At 28.8% G+C, this 21,063-nt stretch overlaps 8 protein-coding genes across 8 annotated transcripts; 4 read left to right on the forward strand and 4 right to left on the reverse strand.

Annotated features, from left to right (window-relative positions):
- Window positions 1-613: 613 nt before the first annotated feature.
- PmUG01_10035300 (conserved Plasmodium protein, unknown function) lies at window positions 614-2,248 on the forward strand (the record flags this gene model as incomplete). The annotated part of the gene is made up of 1 exon (XM_029005549.1): window positions 614-2,248. One exon carries the CDS (start codon window positions 614-616, stop codon window positions 2,246-2,248), a length of 1,635 nt encoding a protein of 544 aa, XP_028862127.1.
- A 1,485-nt stretch (window positions 2,249-3,733) lies between these two features.
- Window positions 3,734-7,108, reverse strand: PmUG01_10035400 (conserved Plasmodium protein, unknown function; the record flags this gene model as incomplete). Its single annotated transcript, XM_029005550.1, has 1 exon — window positions 3,734-7,108. One exon carries the CDS (start codon window positions 7,106-7,108, stop codon window positions 3,734-3,736), a length of 3,375 nt encoding a protein of 1,124 aa, XP_028862128.1.
- Window positions 7,109-8,705: 1,597 nt separating this feature from the next.
- PmUG01_10035500 (RNA-binding protein, putative) lies at window positions 8,706-9,185 on the reverse strand (the record flags this gene model as incomplete). The annotated part of the gene is made up of 1 exon (XM_029005551.1): window positions 8,706-9,185. One exon carries the CDS (start codon window positions 9,183-9,185, stop codon window positions 8,706-8,708), a length of 480 nt encoding a protein of 159 aa, XP_028862129.1.
- Window positions 9,186-10,041: 856 nt separating this feature from the next.
- PmUG01_10035600 (conserved Plasmodium protein, unknown function) lies at window positions 10,042-10,437 on the forward strand (the record flags this gene model as incomplete). The annotated part of the gene is made up of 1 exon (XM_029005552.1): window positions 10,042-10,437. One exon carries the CDS (start codon window positions 10,042-10,044, stop codon window positions 10,435-10,437), a length of 396 nt encoding a protein of 131 aa, XP_028862130.1.
- An 818-nt stretch (window positions 10,438-11,255) lies between these two features.
- PmUG01_10035700 (conserved Plasmodium protein, unknown function) lies at window positions 11,256-13,060 on the reverse strand (the record flags this gene model as incomplete). Its single annotated transcript, XM_029005553.1, has 2 exons — window positions 11,256-11,395; window positions 11,797-13,060. 2 exons carry the CDS (start codon window positions 13,058-13,060, stop codon window positions 11,256-11,258), a joined length of 1,404 nt encoding a protein of 467 aa, XP_028862131.1.
- Window positions 13,061-14,514: 1,454 nt separating this feature from the next.
- On the forward strand, window positions 14,515-15,174 carry PmUG01_10035800 (conserved Plasmodium protein, unknown function; the record flags this gene model as incomplete). The annotated part of the gene is made up of 1 exon (XM_029005554.1): window positions 14,515-15,174. One exon carries the CDS (start codon window positions 14,515-14,517, stop codon window positions 15,172-15,174), a length of 660 nt encoding a protein of 219 aa, XP_028862132.1.
- Window positions 15,175-15,597: 423 nt separating this feature from the next.
- On the reverse strand, window positions 15,598-17,928 carry PmUG01_10035900 (RAP protein, putative; the record flags this gene model as incomplete). Its single annotated transcript, XM_029005556.1, has 6 exons — window positions 15,598-15,645; window positions 15,827-15,871; window positions 16,046-16,150; window positions 16,309-16,518; window positions 16,878-17,141; window positions 17,470-17,928. The coding sequence occupies 6 exons, from the start codon at window positions 17,926-17,928 to the stop codon at window positions 15,598-15,600; spliced, it is 1,131 nt and encodes a 376-aa protein (XP_028862133.1).
- Window positions 17,929-19,394: 1,466 nt separating this feature from the next.
- Window positions 19,395-20,927, forward strand: PmUG01_10036000 (conserved Plasmodium protein, unknown function; the record flags this gene model as incomplete). The annotated part of the gene is made up of 1 exon (XM_029005557.1): window positions 19,395-20,927. One exon carries the CDS (start codon window positions 19,395-19,397, stop codon window positions 20,925-20,927), a length of 1,533 nt encoding a protein of 510 aa, XP_028862134.1.
- Between the last annotated feature and the right edge of the window lie 136 nt (window positions 20,928-21,063).

Here is a 21,063-nt window from a genome sequence, read left to right on the forward strand (position 1 = left end):
TAAAGACGTTTGAAAATACATTTTGAGGTTTAATTAATTTGTAATTTCGTTATCATATTTCTCCTTGATACGCACAATAAATTGAAGCTAACTCGTTAGAAGTTTTAAAGTAATTTATAATGCAAATTGCAATATTCTTATTATGTAAGAAAAGTAGTTCGGTTGTGTTCTTTAAATAATTTCATATTTTTGTTTCTTCATCCTCTTTCCCCACACAGTTAATATTTCCGCGTTGGGTATGCACTTATGTAAGGGCAGAAATACACACATATATTCGCATTTACATGAAATATTACATTTCTATTTATTCGTAAATTGGCAAGTTATAATGTTCTTCTTAAACTTCAGTTTGTATGCAGCTTCTACATTATTGTTAAATTTCTCTCCCTGTTGAATATTTGACCATTTTTCTGATGACACAAAATAGCTAGAAAAAAAAAAAAAAAAAAAAAAATAGGAACGGCAACATGAGCAGGAGTAAAAATTTGTTCTTATTTTATTTTCATTCTTCAATTTTTGTGGATATTTTTTCTTTTTCTGAATTGTTAATAATGAGGTGTATTCAGTAAAGAAGTATTTTTTTTCCTTTTTTTTTTTTTTTTTTTTTTGAACAATGAAAAGAAGCATACTTCTTCTAATATACTTTTATTTGATTTTTACGAGAATTAAATGTGAATGCTTAAAAATAAATAAAATAACATGGAAACACCATTTTTGTGTAACAAACAAACCGTATTTTTGCACAACAAGCAAATCGTATTTTTGTGTAACGAGCAAACCGAATTTCTGCACAATAAGCAAAAGTGATAGAAAAAGGTCAGAATCATCTGAAAAGAGTCTGATTCATAATAAAAACAATGATAAAAATGATACAAAAAAATTAAGCGAAAATAAAAAGGAAAAGAAATTTCTACATTTTAGGAATAATAAAAAAGTGTCAGTTAACCCATTATTTGATTCACTATGTAGAAGTGTAAGTGTTAGTGAAACGTGCTTATATAATGTGCAAAATTTTTTTAATGAAGTAAATTACAACAATCTTAAAAATAAGAATCTAGATGATAATAATTTGTTCTGTGGTATATTATATGGTAAATATGAAGAAAATAATGAGATAGTTAAAATCGAAAATGTATTTTTTTCTATGAACAATAAGTCAGAACAGAACTATGATGTGAATTATCTACTATATAGTGAAGACAGAAAGAGAGCTGATTTGCTAGCTAAGATGTTAGGTTTGGAAGTTGTTGGTTTCCTTTATGCTTATCCTGACATTGGTATAGACATCAGTATGTCTAATAAAAAAAAAAAGAATTTTATTAAATTAAATAAGAAAATGAAAATGCTTAATTATGAAGATAATGAACTGTTCATACCTATGGGAGGAAAGGAAGTTTTATTATCCTTAATGGTTATGAAAGAAGTTTTAAATAAACCAAAGGTGGGTGATAAACTAAAGGAAGGCGGGGAGTTACATCAACATGAAAAGGTAAGAAATGAAAAGCATAGTAGCAGCACTAATGAACATACTATCATTTCTGCAATTGGGGTGAAAAGAAAAAAGGGAATGTATGATGACAACACAACAAATGAACATGATAAAAAGCAGAAAAGTTTGAAAAAAAAAAAAATACCTAATGCTTATGTAAAACCGTTTATCACTCTAACTGTTGGTATGAATAAAAATTCTGAGTCCATCATAGTAGAAGCTTATGAAATTAATTATGATTTGCTTAAATTAATAAATAATGATATGATAAAAGATATGAGAAAACAAAATAGTATACTACAATTTGAGAAAAAAAACAATGAAAAAGAAATGAAAATAAAAAACTTTGATAGCGAAATAGATATTATGAATGAGTTATATTTAAAATGTAAAGACAATGTCCTTATTAAAAAAATGGAGTTAAAAAAAATTGATGTTTTATTTTGTGTAAATAATGTACCTATATTTTCTCATAAAAGTAGTTATAATTACTTTTTCCCTTATCCTAGTAATACGAATTATTATAATATTTTACAAAAGTTTAATAACATGATAAAAACATTACGTCATACAAAGGACATTGTTCATATTTTCAGGGATTTGAATTTTCTTTTTTTTTTAACCAATATTTTCTCCATTGAACATGATATGCCTCATATTTGTAAAGCCGTAAATAACCTGAACGATTCCACGAAAATACCTGATCAGTACATACAAATTTTGAAAAATTTGTCAAAAAACGCGAACTCTTTGGCTTGAAAAATAAAATAAAATAAAATAAATATATATATATATATATATATTACCTGTCATGCGATTCGATATAAATATATTATATGTGCATGAGCTTACGTTTTAACTAGCCAGTACGCACTGTTCATTCGTATATTCTTTTATTCTTTCATTCGTTCATCCGTTCACGCGTTCATCCGTTCAATCGTTCACCCGTTCATCCGTTCAATCGTTCACCCGTTCATCCGTTCAATCGTTCACCCGTTCATCCGTTCAATCGTTCACCCGTACATCCATTCATTCATTTAACTATACAATTATTAATTTTTTTATTTAATTTTTTTTTTTTTTTTGTTACATTTATGACAGACAATCCTTGTGCCCTTGCGTAAAATCGAGTGTACATCATATGCTTATACATTATAAATTGATATCGTTTTAGATTTATTACATGCATTAAAAAGTAAAGAATTAATATATTTTTTCATTAAATCGTTTTATTTGTCTCAGTGGAAGTAATTTAGTACATCTTATTAGTGCACATGTTAAATGTACTATTTTGTTTTGTCCCCAAATGTGGAGTTGTATGGCTATCTTCTCTATATTTTTTCACGTGATCTTTTGTATGTGCACATATATATAAATATATATGTATATACACACATACTTACACACATACATACCTACATATGTACTACATGCTTACCTGCTACTTAAGTCGTTAATTATTTAGACCTTTTTCATTTTATTCGTGTTGGACATTTTTTCTATTTCCAAGTAGAGAGTTAAGTTTTATAACTCCCCTTCACTTACGTATAATTTGTTAATTTTTTAAAATAAAATATGTTCAAATAGCAATAGGTGTTGTTCAAAGAAAAGAAGATAACATATGCCTGTATATTAGCGGCATTAAATAAGTATCCATTTTTATTTCTATTTGAATTAATTCGATTCATTGCATTTTATCGCCCTCATTAGTGTAAAAAAAAAAAAAAAAAAAAAAAAAAAAGGAAAGCATAAAACGTGAAAAATGTATGTATGTATGTATGTATGTACATATACGTCCATATGCATACAATGAAAAACAAAGTTTAAAACGGTAAAAAAGAACCACTTGCTGAACGTTAGTGCAAGGTATTACAACATAATTAGGGATATAAAAATGAGAAACAAAATGGGCGATAAACTGGCAGTAAATGGCAAAAAAAAATTATAATTTATATTTATAAACATTTATTAAAAATTATTTTATAAAAAACACATTCTACTAAAAAAAAGAAAAAAGGGGGTGAAAGGATGATCATGTGCTACTTATATTGGATACACTGAATATATAAAATAAAACAAAGTAATAATGAAGTAGAACAAGGTACTGTGTAGTAGCGCGGAGCACAAATGGCAGTCCTCACATCCGCGCTCATGTATATGTATGTATATATACATATGTGCATGTGCTAACGAGCTCTCAGAGTAGAACCTTACGCAAATGAGGGGCTTCTGTAAGAAGAAAAATTATTTAGATGCTAAGACACGAATTGCTGTCCCCATCTTCAAGGAATAATTGGCTCCGTAACTTGTATTCAATTTTTTCTTGTCCAGGGTATCATGAGCATATTTTTGTTGATATAAGAAAGGATAAGGGGGGAATTCGAACTCGTATTTAGACAAACTGTAATTGTTTAAACAACATATATTAAGTATGCTACACATTAATTTATCTTTTAATAAGTGTATATACGATAGAGGAATATTTGAAAGAATTTTCCTTTTTTTAATTTCTTCTAATTTATCTCTTAACATAATTAATTTGTTTGTATCATTCCATTGTTGAAGCATACGAAAAGCTCGTGATTCCTTTGTATATTCTTTTTGACGGTTAAAAATTATATGGTACATTTTATTTTTATTAAACTGATTAATTATGGATTCATCCTGTATATGGTCATATAATAGATACATTTTATTTTTATTGTTGCACCATGTGTTCTTATTATTCTGATCATGGTCATTACAACTTTGTTTTTTTTTATCTGTCGTCGATTTCGAATTAGATATATTCTCTATTTCTGCAAAGCATCTTACTATTTGTACTATTTTAATTTCTTTTTTAAATTTTTCAGTAATTTTGTCAAATATTTGCAATATTAATTTTATATCATCTAACTCAATAGATTCACATTTAAATAATTTTTTAAGTAGTTTCAATACATTTTTATTCGTTTTTTTTTTTTTTAATTTTTTATCGTAAGAATCAAAAAAAAATAAAATATCATGAAAACATTCTTCTGATTTAAAATTAGAAAAAAAATTAATTGTGTCAATTTTAAACTTCTTTTCTTTTATATCAAGAATATCATTTATAGCATTTCCATATGCTCCTTCTCTTTTTACATTTTCCTCTCTTTTTAAATTCAAATATTTCTTCAATATTTTGTCTACTTCATTATTTTTTAAATTATATTTATGAACGTTTTTTAACTGTTTATTCTCTTCTTTGAGTAGATGGTTTCCTTTCCTCCTTTTACGCCTTTCGACATTTACTTCGTCGCCTCGTTTGTCATTGTCTAGACTAATGCCTACGTCGATCCCTACATCATTGCCTACCTCATTACCTTCTGCGTCTTTTTTGTTCTCCCTTTCGCCTCCCATTCCTTTCTTTATTTCACTTTCCCTCTTTTTCTCTTTTTCCTTTGCCACCTTATGTTTCTGCCTCACTTTCACTTTCTGCTTAGGTTTAGGTTTTTTCCTTGCACTTGTTTTTTCCGCCACTTCCTTTTCCGCTTCTTCTTTTTCTACCTCTTCCACCTCTTCCACCTCTTCCACCTCTTCCACTTTTTCTTCCGCTTCTTCCTTTTCTACCTCCTCTACTATTTCTGCTATCTTTTCTTCCTCTTTTTCTTCTTCCACTTTTTTCTTCCGCTTTTCTTCATCCTTTTCCTCCGCTTCGCCTACTTCTTCCACTTCGCCTACTTCTTCCACTTCGCCTACTTCTTCCACTTCGCCTACTTCTTCCACTTCTCCCACTTCTTTCACTTCTTTCACTTCTTTCACTTCTTCCACTATTTCCGCTTCTGCCACTTCTTTCACTTTTTCCACTATTTCCTCTTCTTTCACTTCTCCCACTTCTCCTACTTCTCCCATTTCTTTCACTTCTTCCAATATTTCCGCTTCTCCCACTTCTTTCACTTCTTCCACTATTTCCGCTTCTTTCACTTCTCCCACTTCCCCTATTCCCTGCACGCATGATTTCGTTTGTGCTTCTTTTCCCTGTTCTTTTTCTTTCTCATACTGTGCTCCCATGCTCTTTTCATCCGTTTTCATTACAATTTCTGCTTGTAATTCTTTCTTCTTCACCCATTTACGTTCTTTTACTTTTTTCCTTTTATTGCTGTTTCTATTTTTTAATTCTGCTTCTTCTCTTTTCCCTTTGCTCTTTATCTTCTTCTTTTCTGTCTTGATATGCATTAATTCAATATTTTTTCTTTTTTTTGAAGACTCTTCTTCCTTGTACGTATTACTTTTTCCCTTTATACCCATACTATTATATTTTTTCTTTTTTACATTTTTAGAAGTTTTATTTGTTCCCTGTCTTTTTTTAGCGTCGCTTAAAAATGAAATATGTACACCTTTGGATATACTTGATTTGAAACTATTTTTCGACTTTTTGTTCTTCAAATCCTTTCCTAAATTAATTAGATCGTTACATTTAGTGGAGCTCAATTTTTTCATGTCTAATTTTTTAAGGTTAATGTAAAATTCATCTTTTTCCTCTTTCAATAGAATACCTAAATTACTGTTATCGTTTAGACCACTGGTATCATTTTTTATTGCTTCCGTAAGTTCACAAAACAGGCTTCTCCCATAGTTATTATCACCACGCCTATCAGACTCATTATCACCACGTCTATCAAAGTTGTTTTGACCACTTCTGTTGATGTTATTATTGTAATCATTGTTGTGTGCATTACTGCAGCCACTGTCATACCTGGGAGAGGTTTCACTTCCCTTTACTTGTACCGCTTCGCTAAGTTGAAAGGAAAGATTAGCATTCTTCCCAGGTTGTCCACTATGCATTTCCATACTTTTTTTACTGAAGCTTTTGGATTGACTAACCTCTATAGTGCTATTATCGTTCATTTTTCCAATTTTTGAAGATGTCAAGCTAAGAATCCTTACCCCGATATTTGTTATTTTCCTTTCTTTTGGTGAATTTTCTTCTTCATTTTCATTTTTTGAGACATTAATTCTATTAATTCCGTTTTCTTTATTTAAGTTTAGATCTTTTTTTCCCCCTTTAAGTTCTTTATTTTGCTTGAAGCTTTTTTTTTTCTTTTTTTGTTTTTTTAATTTTTGAAAATTTGAAAGTTCCTCTGACGGTGCCTTTACCGCATTTGCATTTTTACGAATGACTGATATTTCGGAACTTGTTCTTTTCTTTCCTCTTTCGATTTTTAAATATATCTTATCATTTCGACCATTTTTATCGTTTTGATCATTTTTTTTGTTTCGATCATTTTTATCTTTTCTATCGTTTTTACCATTTTTACCTTTTGCGTCTTTTATATTATTCTTATCTTTCCTATTTTTCTTACCACTTTCGTCTTTTTTTGTTTCCTTACCTTTCGAAGGGAGCGCCGTATACTCCTTAATGTGTAAACTGCTGCTATTCGATAGTGTTTTTGTTTCTGTATTTGCTCCACCGTTTGTTGCTTTGTTTGTATTTATTTCGTTCCTTTGGTCCTCTAGGATTATTTCACGCCGTTCCTTTTCTTCTTTATATTCCTTTTCCTTTTTCTTCTTCTTTTTTTTTTTCGTTTCTTTTGTTATTTGTGTGAGTGGCTCCCTTTCCTTTTTATTTTTCTTTTCTCGAATTTCAAGTAACTCCATTTTTTTTTTTACCCTTATTTGATTCATAGTAGTCTAGTGTGTGAGAATATTCATGTTTTACTAAAATTTATAACAATAAATTATCACATGAACACATGTACATATGAATGCACGGACAAATCGAAAATATAATGTATAAATAGGCACAGATGTAAATGTGTCAACAGTGTTCATGTGTGCATATGTGAGTGTTACAACATATGAACATGCGATTGTACAAGTGTTGTAATGGTTAAATTGGTAAAATTTAAATATGAAAAATAATGAAAACGTAACTTTTTTTCTTTTCTTTTTTTTTTATAACGCGTTGAATGTATAACAACGTAAATATATGTCATGTGTATATTAAAAGAAATGAACAAAAATCCGGAAATTAAAGTAATTACGCAATTATAGCCATTTCAAATTTATCCCTGCAAGCGTGTTCAATAAAAAAAAAAAAAAAATATATATATATATATATATATATATATATATACATATATACAAATACATGTATATTCTTTTATTTGATAGCATTCTCTTTTTTTATGAACAATATTTTATGAACGTTATTTTATGAACAATATTTTATGAACATTATTTTATGAACGTTATTTTATGAACGTTATTTTATGAACATTATTTTATGAACGTTATTTCATGAACGTTATTTTATGCACATTACTTTTTTTTATGTACATTATTTTATGAACGTTCATAAATATGTTAATAGGAAAAAAAAAAAAATATTGATGGCACACAAAATAAGCACAATGTTGGTTTAATAAAGTTACAACACACATAAAAAAAAAAAATGTGTATACATATAAAGACACAAAATACATGTACACGTAAGGTTTTTTAATTATTTGTTTTCTATGCATAAAGAAAAAAACAACTCCAAACTTTTTTTTTTTTTTTTTTTTATTATAAGTAGCTAAATTGTAAAATCTTAAATATGAGCTCTTTTTTATTTTCTTGGTTTGTAATATATATACATATATATATAAATATATATGCCCCCAAACTGGTGTTTAAATCTTGTATGAGGAAGGTGAAATTACAAAATGGGCAAATGAGCAAGTGGAAAAATGAGAAAATTTCAACTTTCATACGCAACAATTGGGTGAAAAATTGGGGAACGTAAAAAAAATAAGTATATGTACAAAAATGTAAAGCATAAATAAAACCCTGCAAAGGGGAAAAAAAAAAAAAAAGAAAAGAAAAGAAAAATGAACTACATAAATAAATAAAATATGTGCAATGGTTTTTACAACATAAAGATGGAAATTTTACGTAAAAACTGAAAAGGTAAAAAGCGTATAGGAGTTGTTAAAGCAGAAAAAAAAAAAAAAAAAAAAGGGCATAAATAAATTAATGGGTAGAAAAAATTAACATGTAAGGAGCTTGAAAGGGACGAATGAACCCTTTAATCTTTCTTATTTTAAAGTTCTGTAATTTATAATTTTCAATTTGTAATTATCAATTTTCAGTTTTGCATTTTTTTCTTTTTTTCCTATTTTTCCTTTTTTTTACATATCATACGAGAGACACGATCAACTTTCCCATTTCATTCATGGGCTTTCCTAAAAGGAAGAAAACATGAATTCACAATTTACTGGTTGTCTTTTCTATATCTGTCCCTCATCAATGTTGTCACGTGCTCTTTGACTGGTGTTATATTGTGATTAAAAACGTAATCTATGTATATTTCAATATATCGATTCCTTAAAAATTTTCGATTTAAAGCTTGACAAGCATTTCTTGCTTCTTCTTCATCATCAAAGTAAACATATGCATGTCCTGTGGGTTTGTTCCCTAATCCTTTAATTATGTGAATAGAATGCTCTTCATTTGACAATTTAAAATTCTTAAAAAATGTTTTTATTTCTTCTTGGGACACATCAAAAGGTAAGCCTCTCAATTTTAATCTTGGTAAATTAATTTTTAATTCCTGTATATTATGATATTCACTATGACATGTTTTTAAAAAACGTACATCATTCATAAAGGGATAAGTTACAGTTATTCTTGTATTGCAAATTATGCTAGGGCGATTTATATATTTCCTTTCTTTAAACAATCTTAAAAACATTTTTGTTTCTTCGAGCGTTGCTCTTTTGGGAAAATTTTTTTTTTTTTTTTTTTTTTATGTGTAAAATGTGCTATTCAACATATGAGAAAAGAACTAAATAAAAAAAAAAAAAAAAAAAATGGGGAAACAGATTACTATTCCAGGTTTCAGTTTTTAACTTACATAAAAATAACTCATAGGTGTAAACACACAATTCATTTAAAGATGTTACAAAATAATGGGGGATAAAAAAAAGAAAAAAAAAAAAAAAAAAGTGTCAACTTGAGAAGAAATAATACTAACACAATGTCATTCATTCCGTTTATTTGAAAAATTTTTCAGAAATAATTTCATAAAATGATCTGCGAACGGCACCCTGCTAAAAAAAAAAAAGAGCATACATAAAATATGTATATATATGTGCGTGTACAGAAGTATGTATAAATAAGTACGTATAAATAAGTACGTATAAATATGTACGTATAAATATGTACGTATAAATATGTACGTATATATATGTACGTATACATATGTATGTATTTATAAGTATGCATAAGTTAAAACACTGCAATGATTCCTCTTAATATCGACATTTTCTCGGAAAAATCGGAAAAAAAAGAAAACATTTTATAAGAATATTTTTCCCCTAAAGCAAACGAAGCTAATTAAAATTGCATAGTAATAGTACATTGAAATATTGGAAATGTGTTAACAGGTACTCTTTGCATTTACGTACAAATATATGTACATATATGTATATACATATATATACATTTGAAAAAATTCTGAAAATTTAGCTTTAGCGTATCGTACCACGTAGCTGAAGAGTATCTTTTTTTTTTTTTTTTTTTTTTCTAAGAAGAAAAATTTACAACTAATGAACATGGATGATAACAGCAGCTGTAGTACTCGTTTAAAAAAAATAGAAGAAGAAAAAAGAAACATAAGTGGGAATAATTTAAATTTGTTGTTAGGAGATTTGAAAATGATGACAGCTTATGAAATGTCATCTGAATGGAAAGATACAAATATGATGAACGAATGTTTTAACAACTTTTCGTGGTTTGATTCAAGAATTCTTAAAAACATACAAAATTATTTAAATGCAGATGATGTAGAAAGATCAAAAATTGATTATGCGTATAATACCTTATTCCCAAAACCAATTGATATAAAAGATACTAAATTAAATATGATGTCCTTATGGATTAAATCTCGAATACATTATAATAATTCCTTTTTTCCTTTACAATTATCCTTATATGATGTGTGAAATGTGTATAATACATAAGCACATTGTGAAGCTTCCTTCGCGTACATACATGTACACGTACAGGAATATATGCACACAGGATAATACAACGACGTGTTCCACATTATTGAATGTATTTAATTATTATTACTATTGCAGTCGCTACTATTATTTTTATTTTATTTTTATCTTATTTTTATTTTATTTTATTTTTATTTTTTTTATTTTATTTTATTTTTATTTTTTTTATTTTATTTTATTTTTATTTTTTTTATTTTATTTTATTTTTATTTTTTTTATTTCATTTTTTCTTTTTTTTTTTGTTACAACTGTTAAAGGCTTAACACAAGCATAATATAATTAGACATACACAAACATCAGTAAAATGAGAAATTAATAAAAAAAAAAAAATTTCTTTTTTTTTTTTTTATATGTTGTATGCATAAAAATTGATAAATTTTTCAAGTAAAAAAAAAAAAAAATAAAGTCTATACATAAACTACGAAGATGAAAGAAACGAATAACAGCTCCATGAATAGAAGACTCTTCATAAAAATTTCAGTCAAATGGTGGCAAAAAAAAAAAATAAAGTAAAATAGATAAGTATATGTGTAAATAAATAAATAAAATAAACGTAAATATAAACATGAAAGAAGAGAGGCGTAACAAAGAGGTTAATCTGGCATTACGAATTCTATTATTCATTTATACGGCCTACTTTTTTTTTTTTTTTTTTTTTTTTATACACATGTTTTGTCATTATTCATGTATACAATTTGTATTTTTCATTTTTTCAAGAATTTCCATGATGTGCTTTCATTATTTGTAAAGGGAAGCACTTAAGAGACAATATCGTTAATCTTCTCCTTAAATTTGTTGATGTTATCATAAAATTTATCAAGAACATATAGAGGGACGTCAAGAGCTTCTTTTATGTAAGTATTAGAGCAAAATTCATTATCTTCCAGTTTTTCTTTGTCTATAAGGTGGGAGGGGAATCAGGGGAATGGAATTAAAAGTGAGGGATAAATATTACTGCGGAGATTTCGCGCTAGAGTGCTCATGGGTGTGTATACGCACATGTGTACGCGTATGTATGTACGTATGTATGCAAATGTAAGTATATGAAAATACACGTATGCAGGTATGTACGCGTACATATTTGTACGTATGTGCACTTCTCATATGTGCAATGTTTTGCTTAAAAGGGTATCCCGTATTAAGGGAAGCTCTTCACACATGTTTGCACTTGTGAAGAAGGAAATTAGAAGGGTGTATAAGTGAACGAATGAAAAGGACGAATAACCGCTAATGATCGAAATCGAGCAAAAAAGGAAGGTGTGTTTTAATTTATTAAAGTGCAAAGATCATAAATATTACCCTGTATCACTTCATCACTGGTAGAAAATAAGTGTGTTGGTGATATGGCTGTAAAGCTATTGGTAAAGGTTAAATTTACAGGAAAAGAGGAAAATAAAAAAAGGTATTCAAACATATGATAAATGGAAAAAATATTGTCAAACATGTATTTTATTATATACTTCGCTTCATCATATTGTAAAAGTATAATTTCCTTTTCGTCATAATTTTCTGTATTTATATCGGTCATGTGTACATTGTTGTCTTCTAAATTATTATTATTTTTATATTTATTATAATGCTGGTTTGAATTATCAGTTTCTCCTACGAATTTAGTCTTTATGTTCTTTTCATCAACACATGTTTCTTTAGGTAAACTATTCCTACTGGCTTTATTGCCTACATCTTTGTTACTCCTTCCTTTGTCACTCCTCCCTTTGATGCTACTTCTTATTTTCTCACCCATATTCTTATCATCCTCCGTTGTCCTTTTATTTTGTTCAATACATTCTCTATTTAAACTGTCGACTGTTGGAATGTCTAATTCAGCCGAATTGGCGATTCTTACCTTTTCTACTGACTCTTCATGATATTTAATATTTTTCTCTAACAAACTTATAAAATAGTTTACAGTTTTTTTTTTTTTATTATTTTTTTTCCCTTTTAAATTTTCCATAATTTTATGCAAAGTCATAATTACAATTGATATAAATAGATTTAATTTGTATATATTTAATTTTATTTTATTTGCGTATATGATGGCGTCCATTATTATTTGTGTTAATAACTTATGCTTTTTTGTGTATTTCATATTGTTTTCATTCTTGTATAAATATTTAAATATTTCTCTACTAATCAGTTCGTTCTCATCATTTATGTATTTTTCACTGAAGAGATGATTATTTTTACCATTTTTTTTTTTTTTTTCTTCTCCTTCCTTTAACTCGTTTGTATTTAAAGAAGATAACAAACTAGTGGTTTTTTTAATTTCCTTTTCATCACCTTGCCTGTTCATATTGTTTACGTCTGACATTTCATTCTTTGGACATTCTTCTTCCTCATGAGTAGATAACAGCAAATCGTCATCTTTTTTTTCTTTTTCTACCCTACTTTTCGTTATCAAATAATCATTTGAATTGAAAAATAAATTATTCGAGCTACCCAAAGTTAACAATTTGTAAGATCCTCCTTTTACTGCTCGGACAGTTTTAAGAAGATTCAATATTTCTTCTAAATTTTCTATGGAAAAGAAAAGTACTATGTCTTCACGATAGCATTTTTCCATAGTTGCAGTTTTTCAAGCAAAATAAGAGGCGTATGAAAAGTGCAGACACGGCTTTGGCTAATTAAAAGAGAGTGTTTTAAAGTTCCTTTTTATCTTCATATCGTTTTACAAGCTCGTACAATATTTACTGTGCATATTATTATGCAGACTCGTACAATATTTACTGTGCATATTATTTTGCAGACTCGTACAATATTTACTGTGCATATTATTTTGCAGACTCGTACAATATTTACTGTGCATATTATTTTGCAGACTCGTACAATATTTACTGTGCATATTATTTTGCAGACTCGTACATATTATTTTGCAGACTCGTACAATATTTACTGTGCATATTATTTTACAGACTTTTATGCTTTTTTTTTTTTTTTTTATATCCATCCGCAACGAGGCAGCAAATACCCGTGCGCGGGTAAGTATATATATATATATGTATACGTTTATACGTATATTTGCACGCTCACATGCTCGTATGTGTACATTGCGTGCTAAAAAGTACAGTCCAATAGCACTTTATTCAAACTAAATTATGTTAAATGGACGCAAAAATATTTGTGTGTATTCACAAATGTGGAGAGAAAAAAAAACATGCACATGCAAGAAATTATATGAGATATTTAAAAAAAAAAAAAAAAAAAAGTGCACATAAATCATTTACTTGTAATATTGTACCTTATAAAAATATTCTGTATGAGCAAAAATTTAGAATTTCTATCCTGAACAGTGCAGGAAGATTTTACATTTCTAATAACAGCGAAATGCACATACCTTTATGAGAGGAGAAAAAAAGGTATTGTAATAGATACTATTACTTGAAAATAAAAATATACTTTTGATAAAAAAAAAGCGATACCTTTAATTTAAATGTTTTTTGTGTTCAAAAAAAGGCTATACCTTTAATTTAATTCATTTTTTTTTTTTTTTTTTTTGTTTTCTTCCCTTTAAGAGAAAATAGAGTACTCACAAAAAATTTGAGAAAAACAACTAACATTGCTTGCTAAGGTTGAAAAATATAACCTGTTCAGAACTCAAAAAATATCAGGAATGTAAAATATAGATCAAAAAGAAAAAAAAAAAAAATAAAAGACGTATCTACATTTACATAAAATGAAAAATGCATTTTCACACTTCCAATTGTTAAGATTTGAGAAATTACCTACAGTTGAACGAGGGGAAAAGAATAATTGTTAGCCCCATTGTGTAGAGGAGCGTACTTTTTATTTGCTTCTTCATGTATACATGTACGTCTACATATACCTATACGCGTACTTTCTTTCATATGCTATTCATAAAAATGCATATTTTTTCTCCTCAAATGGGGCAGCTCTTAAAGCAAAACAACAAAATTGCGCTTGAGAACTTTCTTCATTAGTGTAATATGCCTTATCAGGTGAGGAAAAATGAAAATGAAAAATTATGGGGTATTTTTTTGGAATATGTATAAGAGGAAAATGTCTTCTCCGTCTGTAGGAAGTACCACAGAAAAGCAAATCACCTCGTCAGTAAAAACAAAAGTAGATGGTGAGAAGCAAGTACCCCCTTTGTCATATAAAGGAAAAAACAAAAAAAAAAAAAATTTATTTGTTTTAAACAAAGATCAGTCTAAATATTTAGTTAACAAAGAATATATAAGTTATATGATGATAAAAACATTTTTAAAGGATTATAAGGTACATATCACATATTACACAGTTTTATTATCTCTTTTTTCCGTATTTTCATATTGTGTTATTAACTTATTATTGATGATTTTTGAAGAGCCATTAGCCGTAAAAATAGTAAAAGAGCATGTTTTAAAAGATAAAAAATTAGTTGATGAATACGAAGAAGTGATATTTTCAAAATTTTGGACAGGATATATAAATGAAAGCAATGCTAGTATAGTTATTAACATCAAAAGTAAAAAACACAACAAAAAAAAAGGGAAGATTATAAGCACTTTACGTAAACAAAAAGACAAATGGCACATTAAAACATTAACATACTATAATGTAAAAAAAAATGATAATTTGGATACAGATGATTTGAAAACGGTAGCAGAAAATGCAAAACAGAGTGCTGTATGTCCAATGAACAACACTTCGTTTCTCAAGGGGAAAATTAAAAATTAGCGACCATGTTTTTTGCATATGGCAATTATCGTTTTGCATTAGATATTTATCGTTTTGCATTAGATAATTATCGTTTTGCATTAGATAATTATCGTTTTGCATTAGATAATTATCGTTTTGCATTAGATAATTATCGTTTTGCATTAGATAATTATCGTTTTGCATTAGATAATTATCGTTTTGCATTAATAATTATCGTTTTGCATTAGATAATTATCGTTTTGCATTAGATAATTATCGTTTTGCATTAAATAATTATCGTTTTGCATTAGATAATTATCGTTTTGCTTTAGATAATTATCGTTTTGCATTAAATAATTATCATTTTGCATGGTGCATTTTTTTTTTTTTTTTTTTTTTTTCTTGTTAATTCTTAACTGGTTATACGCAAAAGACTGCAAAAAGGGGATATCCCTTATGTCATCATTTTATTTCGTGTAGTATATTTGTCTCTAAGTATTTTATTTTGTCCTGCACAGAAAAGAAAAAAATCATTCACGTGTGTGTGTATGCACTGTGCCATTTCAGCAAGAAATGTGTAACAAACGAGTGTGCACAGTTTTATTTGTTTTTCGCGCTATTCACATATTATTTTGTCTTTTCGAGCTTTTCATTCCTTCATGTTTTTTTTTTTTTTTTTTTTTTTTCAAACCTCCTTTGACTTGTTTTTCCAGTCCATGTATTCGATTGTAATAACCTATTTATAAAAAAGGACAAGCAAAAAGAGATATATATGGTTGCATACATACGGGTTCGTATAAATATGTATGTATGTGCATATATGCATATTTGTCAGTGCTTATATATAGCAAACTCAATTGCACAAACGTGAAAGACATACTATTTGTTTGTTGGAGTTTTCACGTCTTACTTTCCAGTTAAGCTTATTTAAAATATAGTACTTAAGGGAACTTTTGGTATTTATTTTTCCTCCAAAAGTGTAATAATGCATGAATCCGTTAATCTCAATACAAATCTAGGAATAGAAATAAGGAAAAGGTTGACAGTCGCGGTAAAAATTTGGTCCGCACGTATGTACGTGCGTGTGTGTGTATTAACATGTCCATGTTCATACGCTTATTTGCGCATTATGCAGATATGCATGCGTGCACCGCAGCGTGCACTGCAGAGTACCCTCTTTTTTTTTATGGCAAAATCCAGCATATAAGGACCTACAGGTAGTTCCCTCTCAGCACGTAATCCTATTTCTTTGAAAATCTTCTCAACCTGCTGCTGTATCTTTGAAACCGTAATAATATTTCTAATATTTTTCTTTTCAATTTTGTTTATAGCGTCTTGGCAGTTTTCCCCCATGTTCTTCAAAAGATATAACACTATGTGTACCTAAAAAGATGTTGGGAGAAAAATTGCATTGTATGATCGCGTATGAATAGGTACATGCATACGTACAAATAAACATATGTGTGTATATATAAATAAATATATGTATGTGTGTGTGTAAATATATATATATATAAGCGTGTGTACATATATATATAAGTGTGTGTACATATATATATAAGTGTGTGTACATATATATATAAGTGTGTGTACATATATATATAAGTGTGTGTACATATATATATATATATGTGTGTACATATATATATAAGTGTGCGTGTGGGTATATGTATCTATGTGTGCATGCTGACACGCCGCACTTGTTTACCCATCTTTCTGCATATTCGCCCCCTTTTTCCTACCTGCTTCAGTTCCTCATTTTTAAGTTTACTTATATTACTTAACAACAAACTTACTATAGTCTTTAATACATCATTCAGTATTTCATCTCTTAATGAATTAGTGGCAATCCATAAGGCAATAGAATAAGAAATATTGCACAAATATTTAATTTCAAACTGTTCATAATTATTATATACATGTTCTTTTATCAAATTAAAATACATTCCATAATTCAGATTTAGCATGGATAAGCTTAGCAATATTGTAGTTAGTACCCCCTTGTCCTTTAAAAAAAAAAAAAAAAAGGAAAAAAATAAAGAAAAAAGAAAAAATGAAAAAACAAAATAAAGACATGGAAAATAAAAAAAAATTATTCAACGGTGCCTCTAAATCCTCGAATCAATTTGGACAAACATACGTTCGCTTTTACTCGACACGCGTACATACATAAGGTATAAATAAATATCTGTCTATGTATATGTATATGTATATGTATATGTATATGTATATGTATATGTATATGTATATGTATATGTATATGTATATGTATATGTATATGTATATGCGTGCATGCACGTGGGCTCGACGCCTCCTCCCGTTTGTACACCCCACCTGATCGATTATGGGCATAAAACACGAGTTAAGAACTTGGCATATTTGGCGAACTGTTTCGGAGTCGTTGTAATTATATTTGTTGTAGATAAACAAGATCATTGATAAATCAAATAAGGAAAATTTGTTTAGTGCATCTTTTATATAATACTCAGTAAAAAAGGTTAACATATTTATGTCTAGGGATGCCGTTTTATGAAGATCTATTAGTAGCTGTGTTAATATCCTTGTATTCATTGAAGGCTTCTTATTCATAATAATTTTTACAAAACTGTTGTATAGGGAATATTTTGTAAAATTCAGTTTGCAAAAGGTGTGTAAAACCAAATATATATCATCAATAGTTAGTTCATTTATAAATTTTTTTAATAAATTACTTACATGATTTAGCACATGCTTCTCTTTATAATTTATTATCTGTATATTCTTTATTAAAAAAATTATTTTCTCCTTACTCATTTCTTCACTGGTATTATTGAAACAAATAGCTCGTACACTTTTTCCATTTGTACAAGTCGGACTGTTCAATATACTAGCACTATAACGATGCACAAATTGGCGATGAAAGCGAATACATTTTCTTCCACTTAATCCTTTAGCAGTTTGCAAAATCATTCTTGGCAAAGAGGTCCACGTGATGTTTTGCTCTTTCCTGGAGTGAGTGCGGCGAGAAACGGGCAAAAAAAAAAAAAAAAAAAACTGAAGCAGTAGCAGTAGCAGTAGCAGTAGTAGCAGTAGCAGTAGCAGTAGCAGTAGCAGTAGTAGTAGCAGTAGCAGTAGCAGTAGCAGTAGCAGTAGTAGTAGCAGTAGCAGTAGCAGTAGCAGTAGCAGTAGTAGTAGCAGTAGCAGTGGCAGTGGCAGTGGCAATGGCAGTAATAATAATATAGCTAGCACAAGGAAAAAAAGGAATGCCCGTTCGAATGAGTTAACAAAAAAAAAAAAAAAAAAAATACAGACGCGGAATGGAGAGAAAAAGCGATAAGAGAAAGAATTAAAGTTTAGTCAAAAGCTTATTGTAATCCCATGCAAATTGCACAGTTGCGTACACTTTTATGTATTTTTTTTTTTTTTTTGGGCATTCTCAGTTCCATCCACAGTCGTCAAGCATATACGGGCATGCATATACATACATATGCTCATTCTTCTCAGGGGCAGCAAGTTATATACATATATTTGTATATATTGCAAAGGAACTTCCGGCAAAACTGAAGTGTGCAGTATAACCCTCTGACTAACGCACTTTTTACGATCATCTTTTTTATAGCATTAATGCTTTCGCGAGGGTACGAAATGGATGATGTATTGGAAAAAAAAAAAAAAAAAAAAAAGAAAGCAAAAAATTAAATGAAGCATAATTAGCTAAATAAAGCAGAAGTAGCAAAATAAAGCAGAAGTAGCAAAATGAAGCATAATTAGCTTAATAAAGCAGAATTAGCAAAATGAAGCATAATTAGCTTAATAAAGCTGAAGTAGCAAAATGAAGCATAATTAGCTTAATAAAGCTGAAGTAGCTAAATAAAGCTGAAGTAGCAAAATAAAGCAGAAGTAGCAAAATAAAGCAGAAGTAGCAAAATAAAGCAGAAGTAGCAAAATAAAGCAGAGTAGCAAAATAAAGCAGAAGTAGCAAAATAAAGCAGAAGTAGCTAAATAAAGCAGAAGTAGCTAAATAAAGCAGAAGTAGCTAAATAAAGCAGAAGTAGCTAAATAAAGCAGAAGTAGCAAAATGCAGCAAAAACAGCAAAATAAATAAAACGAGCAAACGTTCGATACGACCGGCTTCAAACGCACCATGTAGTGACGTGCTTCACTACAATGTTACACGTGTACAAATACGTGCGCAACTAAGAGCAAGTACGTCAATCCAAGTGCTGCCCAAACGTTCGAAAATGACTGCTATATATTTGCGTATAAGACGGATCAGAGGAATGCACGGGTATGTGTGCAAGCGGAATAGAATGCATCTTCACACAGGAGTGAAATACTACGATAGGGAAAAAAATATAGTGAACAAGCTATTAGAGAAATACAAAAATTTAAGATATGATGATAAAATGAATTTAATAAAAGATCAATTGAAAAATATTAAGGAGAGGGATATCAAGGTTATTTATGATTTCACTGTGGGTTGTGTAGAAGGGCAAGGATTGAATAAAGAACATGATGCGACACAAGATACAGTTCAAAATAAACGGAAAAGTAAACTGATGAAGCTAAGGAAACCTTCTTTTGTACAAGAAAAACGTGGGAAAAAGAGAATCAATAACGATATAACAATGATGGATATATATGAAGAAAGAACTAGTTTAGAAAAAGAAAAAGAGTTAAAACATATAGAGAAATACACTCTTATTGAAGACTTGTATAAATCTTATATATATAGCAAAGCTTTTACTCTACTGAACAGCCAGTATAGGACGAAACACAGCATATCAAACAGTTTTATACATATTATGATTAACACTTTGAGAAAACATATTTTAGATAAAGTAAAACCGACATTAATAAACGAATTTGCCGTATATACAAATCCTTATATGCTATTTAAAAATGCATTATTTAATTTTATTCTTCATCAGTATGTTAAAAATCCTTACGAAGAGAGTTTAATAGAAAGCTATATGAACAGAAAAATTAATTTAACTGTTTTAAAAATAAATAGTGCCGATGTACCTGTTGAGGTATATGAACCTTTAGTTTCTTTTAGAGGAGATATACATTACAGCTATGATTTTAAAGAGAAATTTAAAGAAAGCATTACCACATCATTAAAAATTTTAAGCGCTATAATGAAGAATGCAACAAATGAGAATAAACACCAAGATAAGAAGGAATGTCCACATGAAAAGTGGCAACACTCATCTACCGGGAAAGAATTGTTAAATGATGGTTCATCTTATGAGCACGCTGATATGAAGGATGGAGAAAAAAAAATGTATAAAGACAAGAATACTACTGGATTTATAAACGAAATATTAAAAATTCTACCAGAGAATACTAAGTATTATTATGATAATTATCCCTTTTATAACTTAAAATCGTTTAAAACGAATATACAAAAAAAATATGTCGGTGGAATAAAAAATAGTAAACCAATAAACACAGAAGAAGAAGAATTGAGCTATATGAGATACCCGACCTTACAGTGTGTTGCTCATTCCTTGCCAAAGGATATCAAGTATAGAAATAATGTCGTTCATACTATTAAGGTACTAGAGAGATCAAAGTATTGGGATTATACTAGCAAAATAAAAGCTATAAACACCTTAATTGACGTTTGGAATAATATGCATTCTAGTGAACATTATGAAAACTTACTGGATAAATCTCTACCAGTTATTTACTCAAAAGATATGTTAAGAAAGACAAGAACGAGAAAAGAAACCTATAACCAAGGTATCACGTACATTCAATCGCTAACTACGCAGAAGCCCCTGCACATGCGCACGAAGAAGGGCTAAGCTAGGTTTGCACGCGGGAACGATGTGCATTGTGCATATATATATATATGTAGCATATATATATATGTAGGATATATATATATATGTAGTATATATATATATGTATGTATGCGCACAAGTAAATATTTAAGCACTT

The sequence above is a fragment of the Plasmodium malariae genome (assembly GCF_900090045.1).
Source record: "Plasmodium malariae genome assembly, chromosome: 10".
Classification (NCBI taxonomy): Eukaryota; Apicomplexa; class Aconoidasida; order Haemosporida; family Plasmodiidae; genus Plasmodium; species Plasmodium malariae.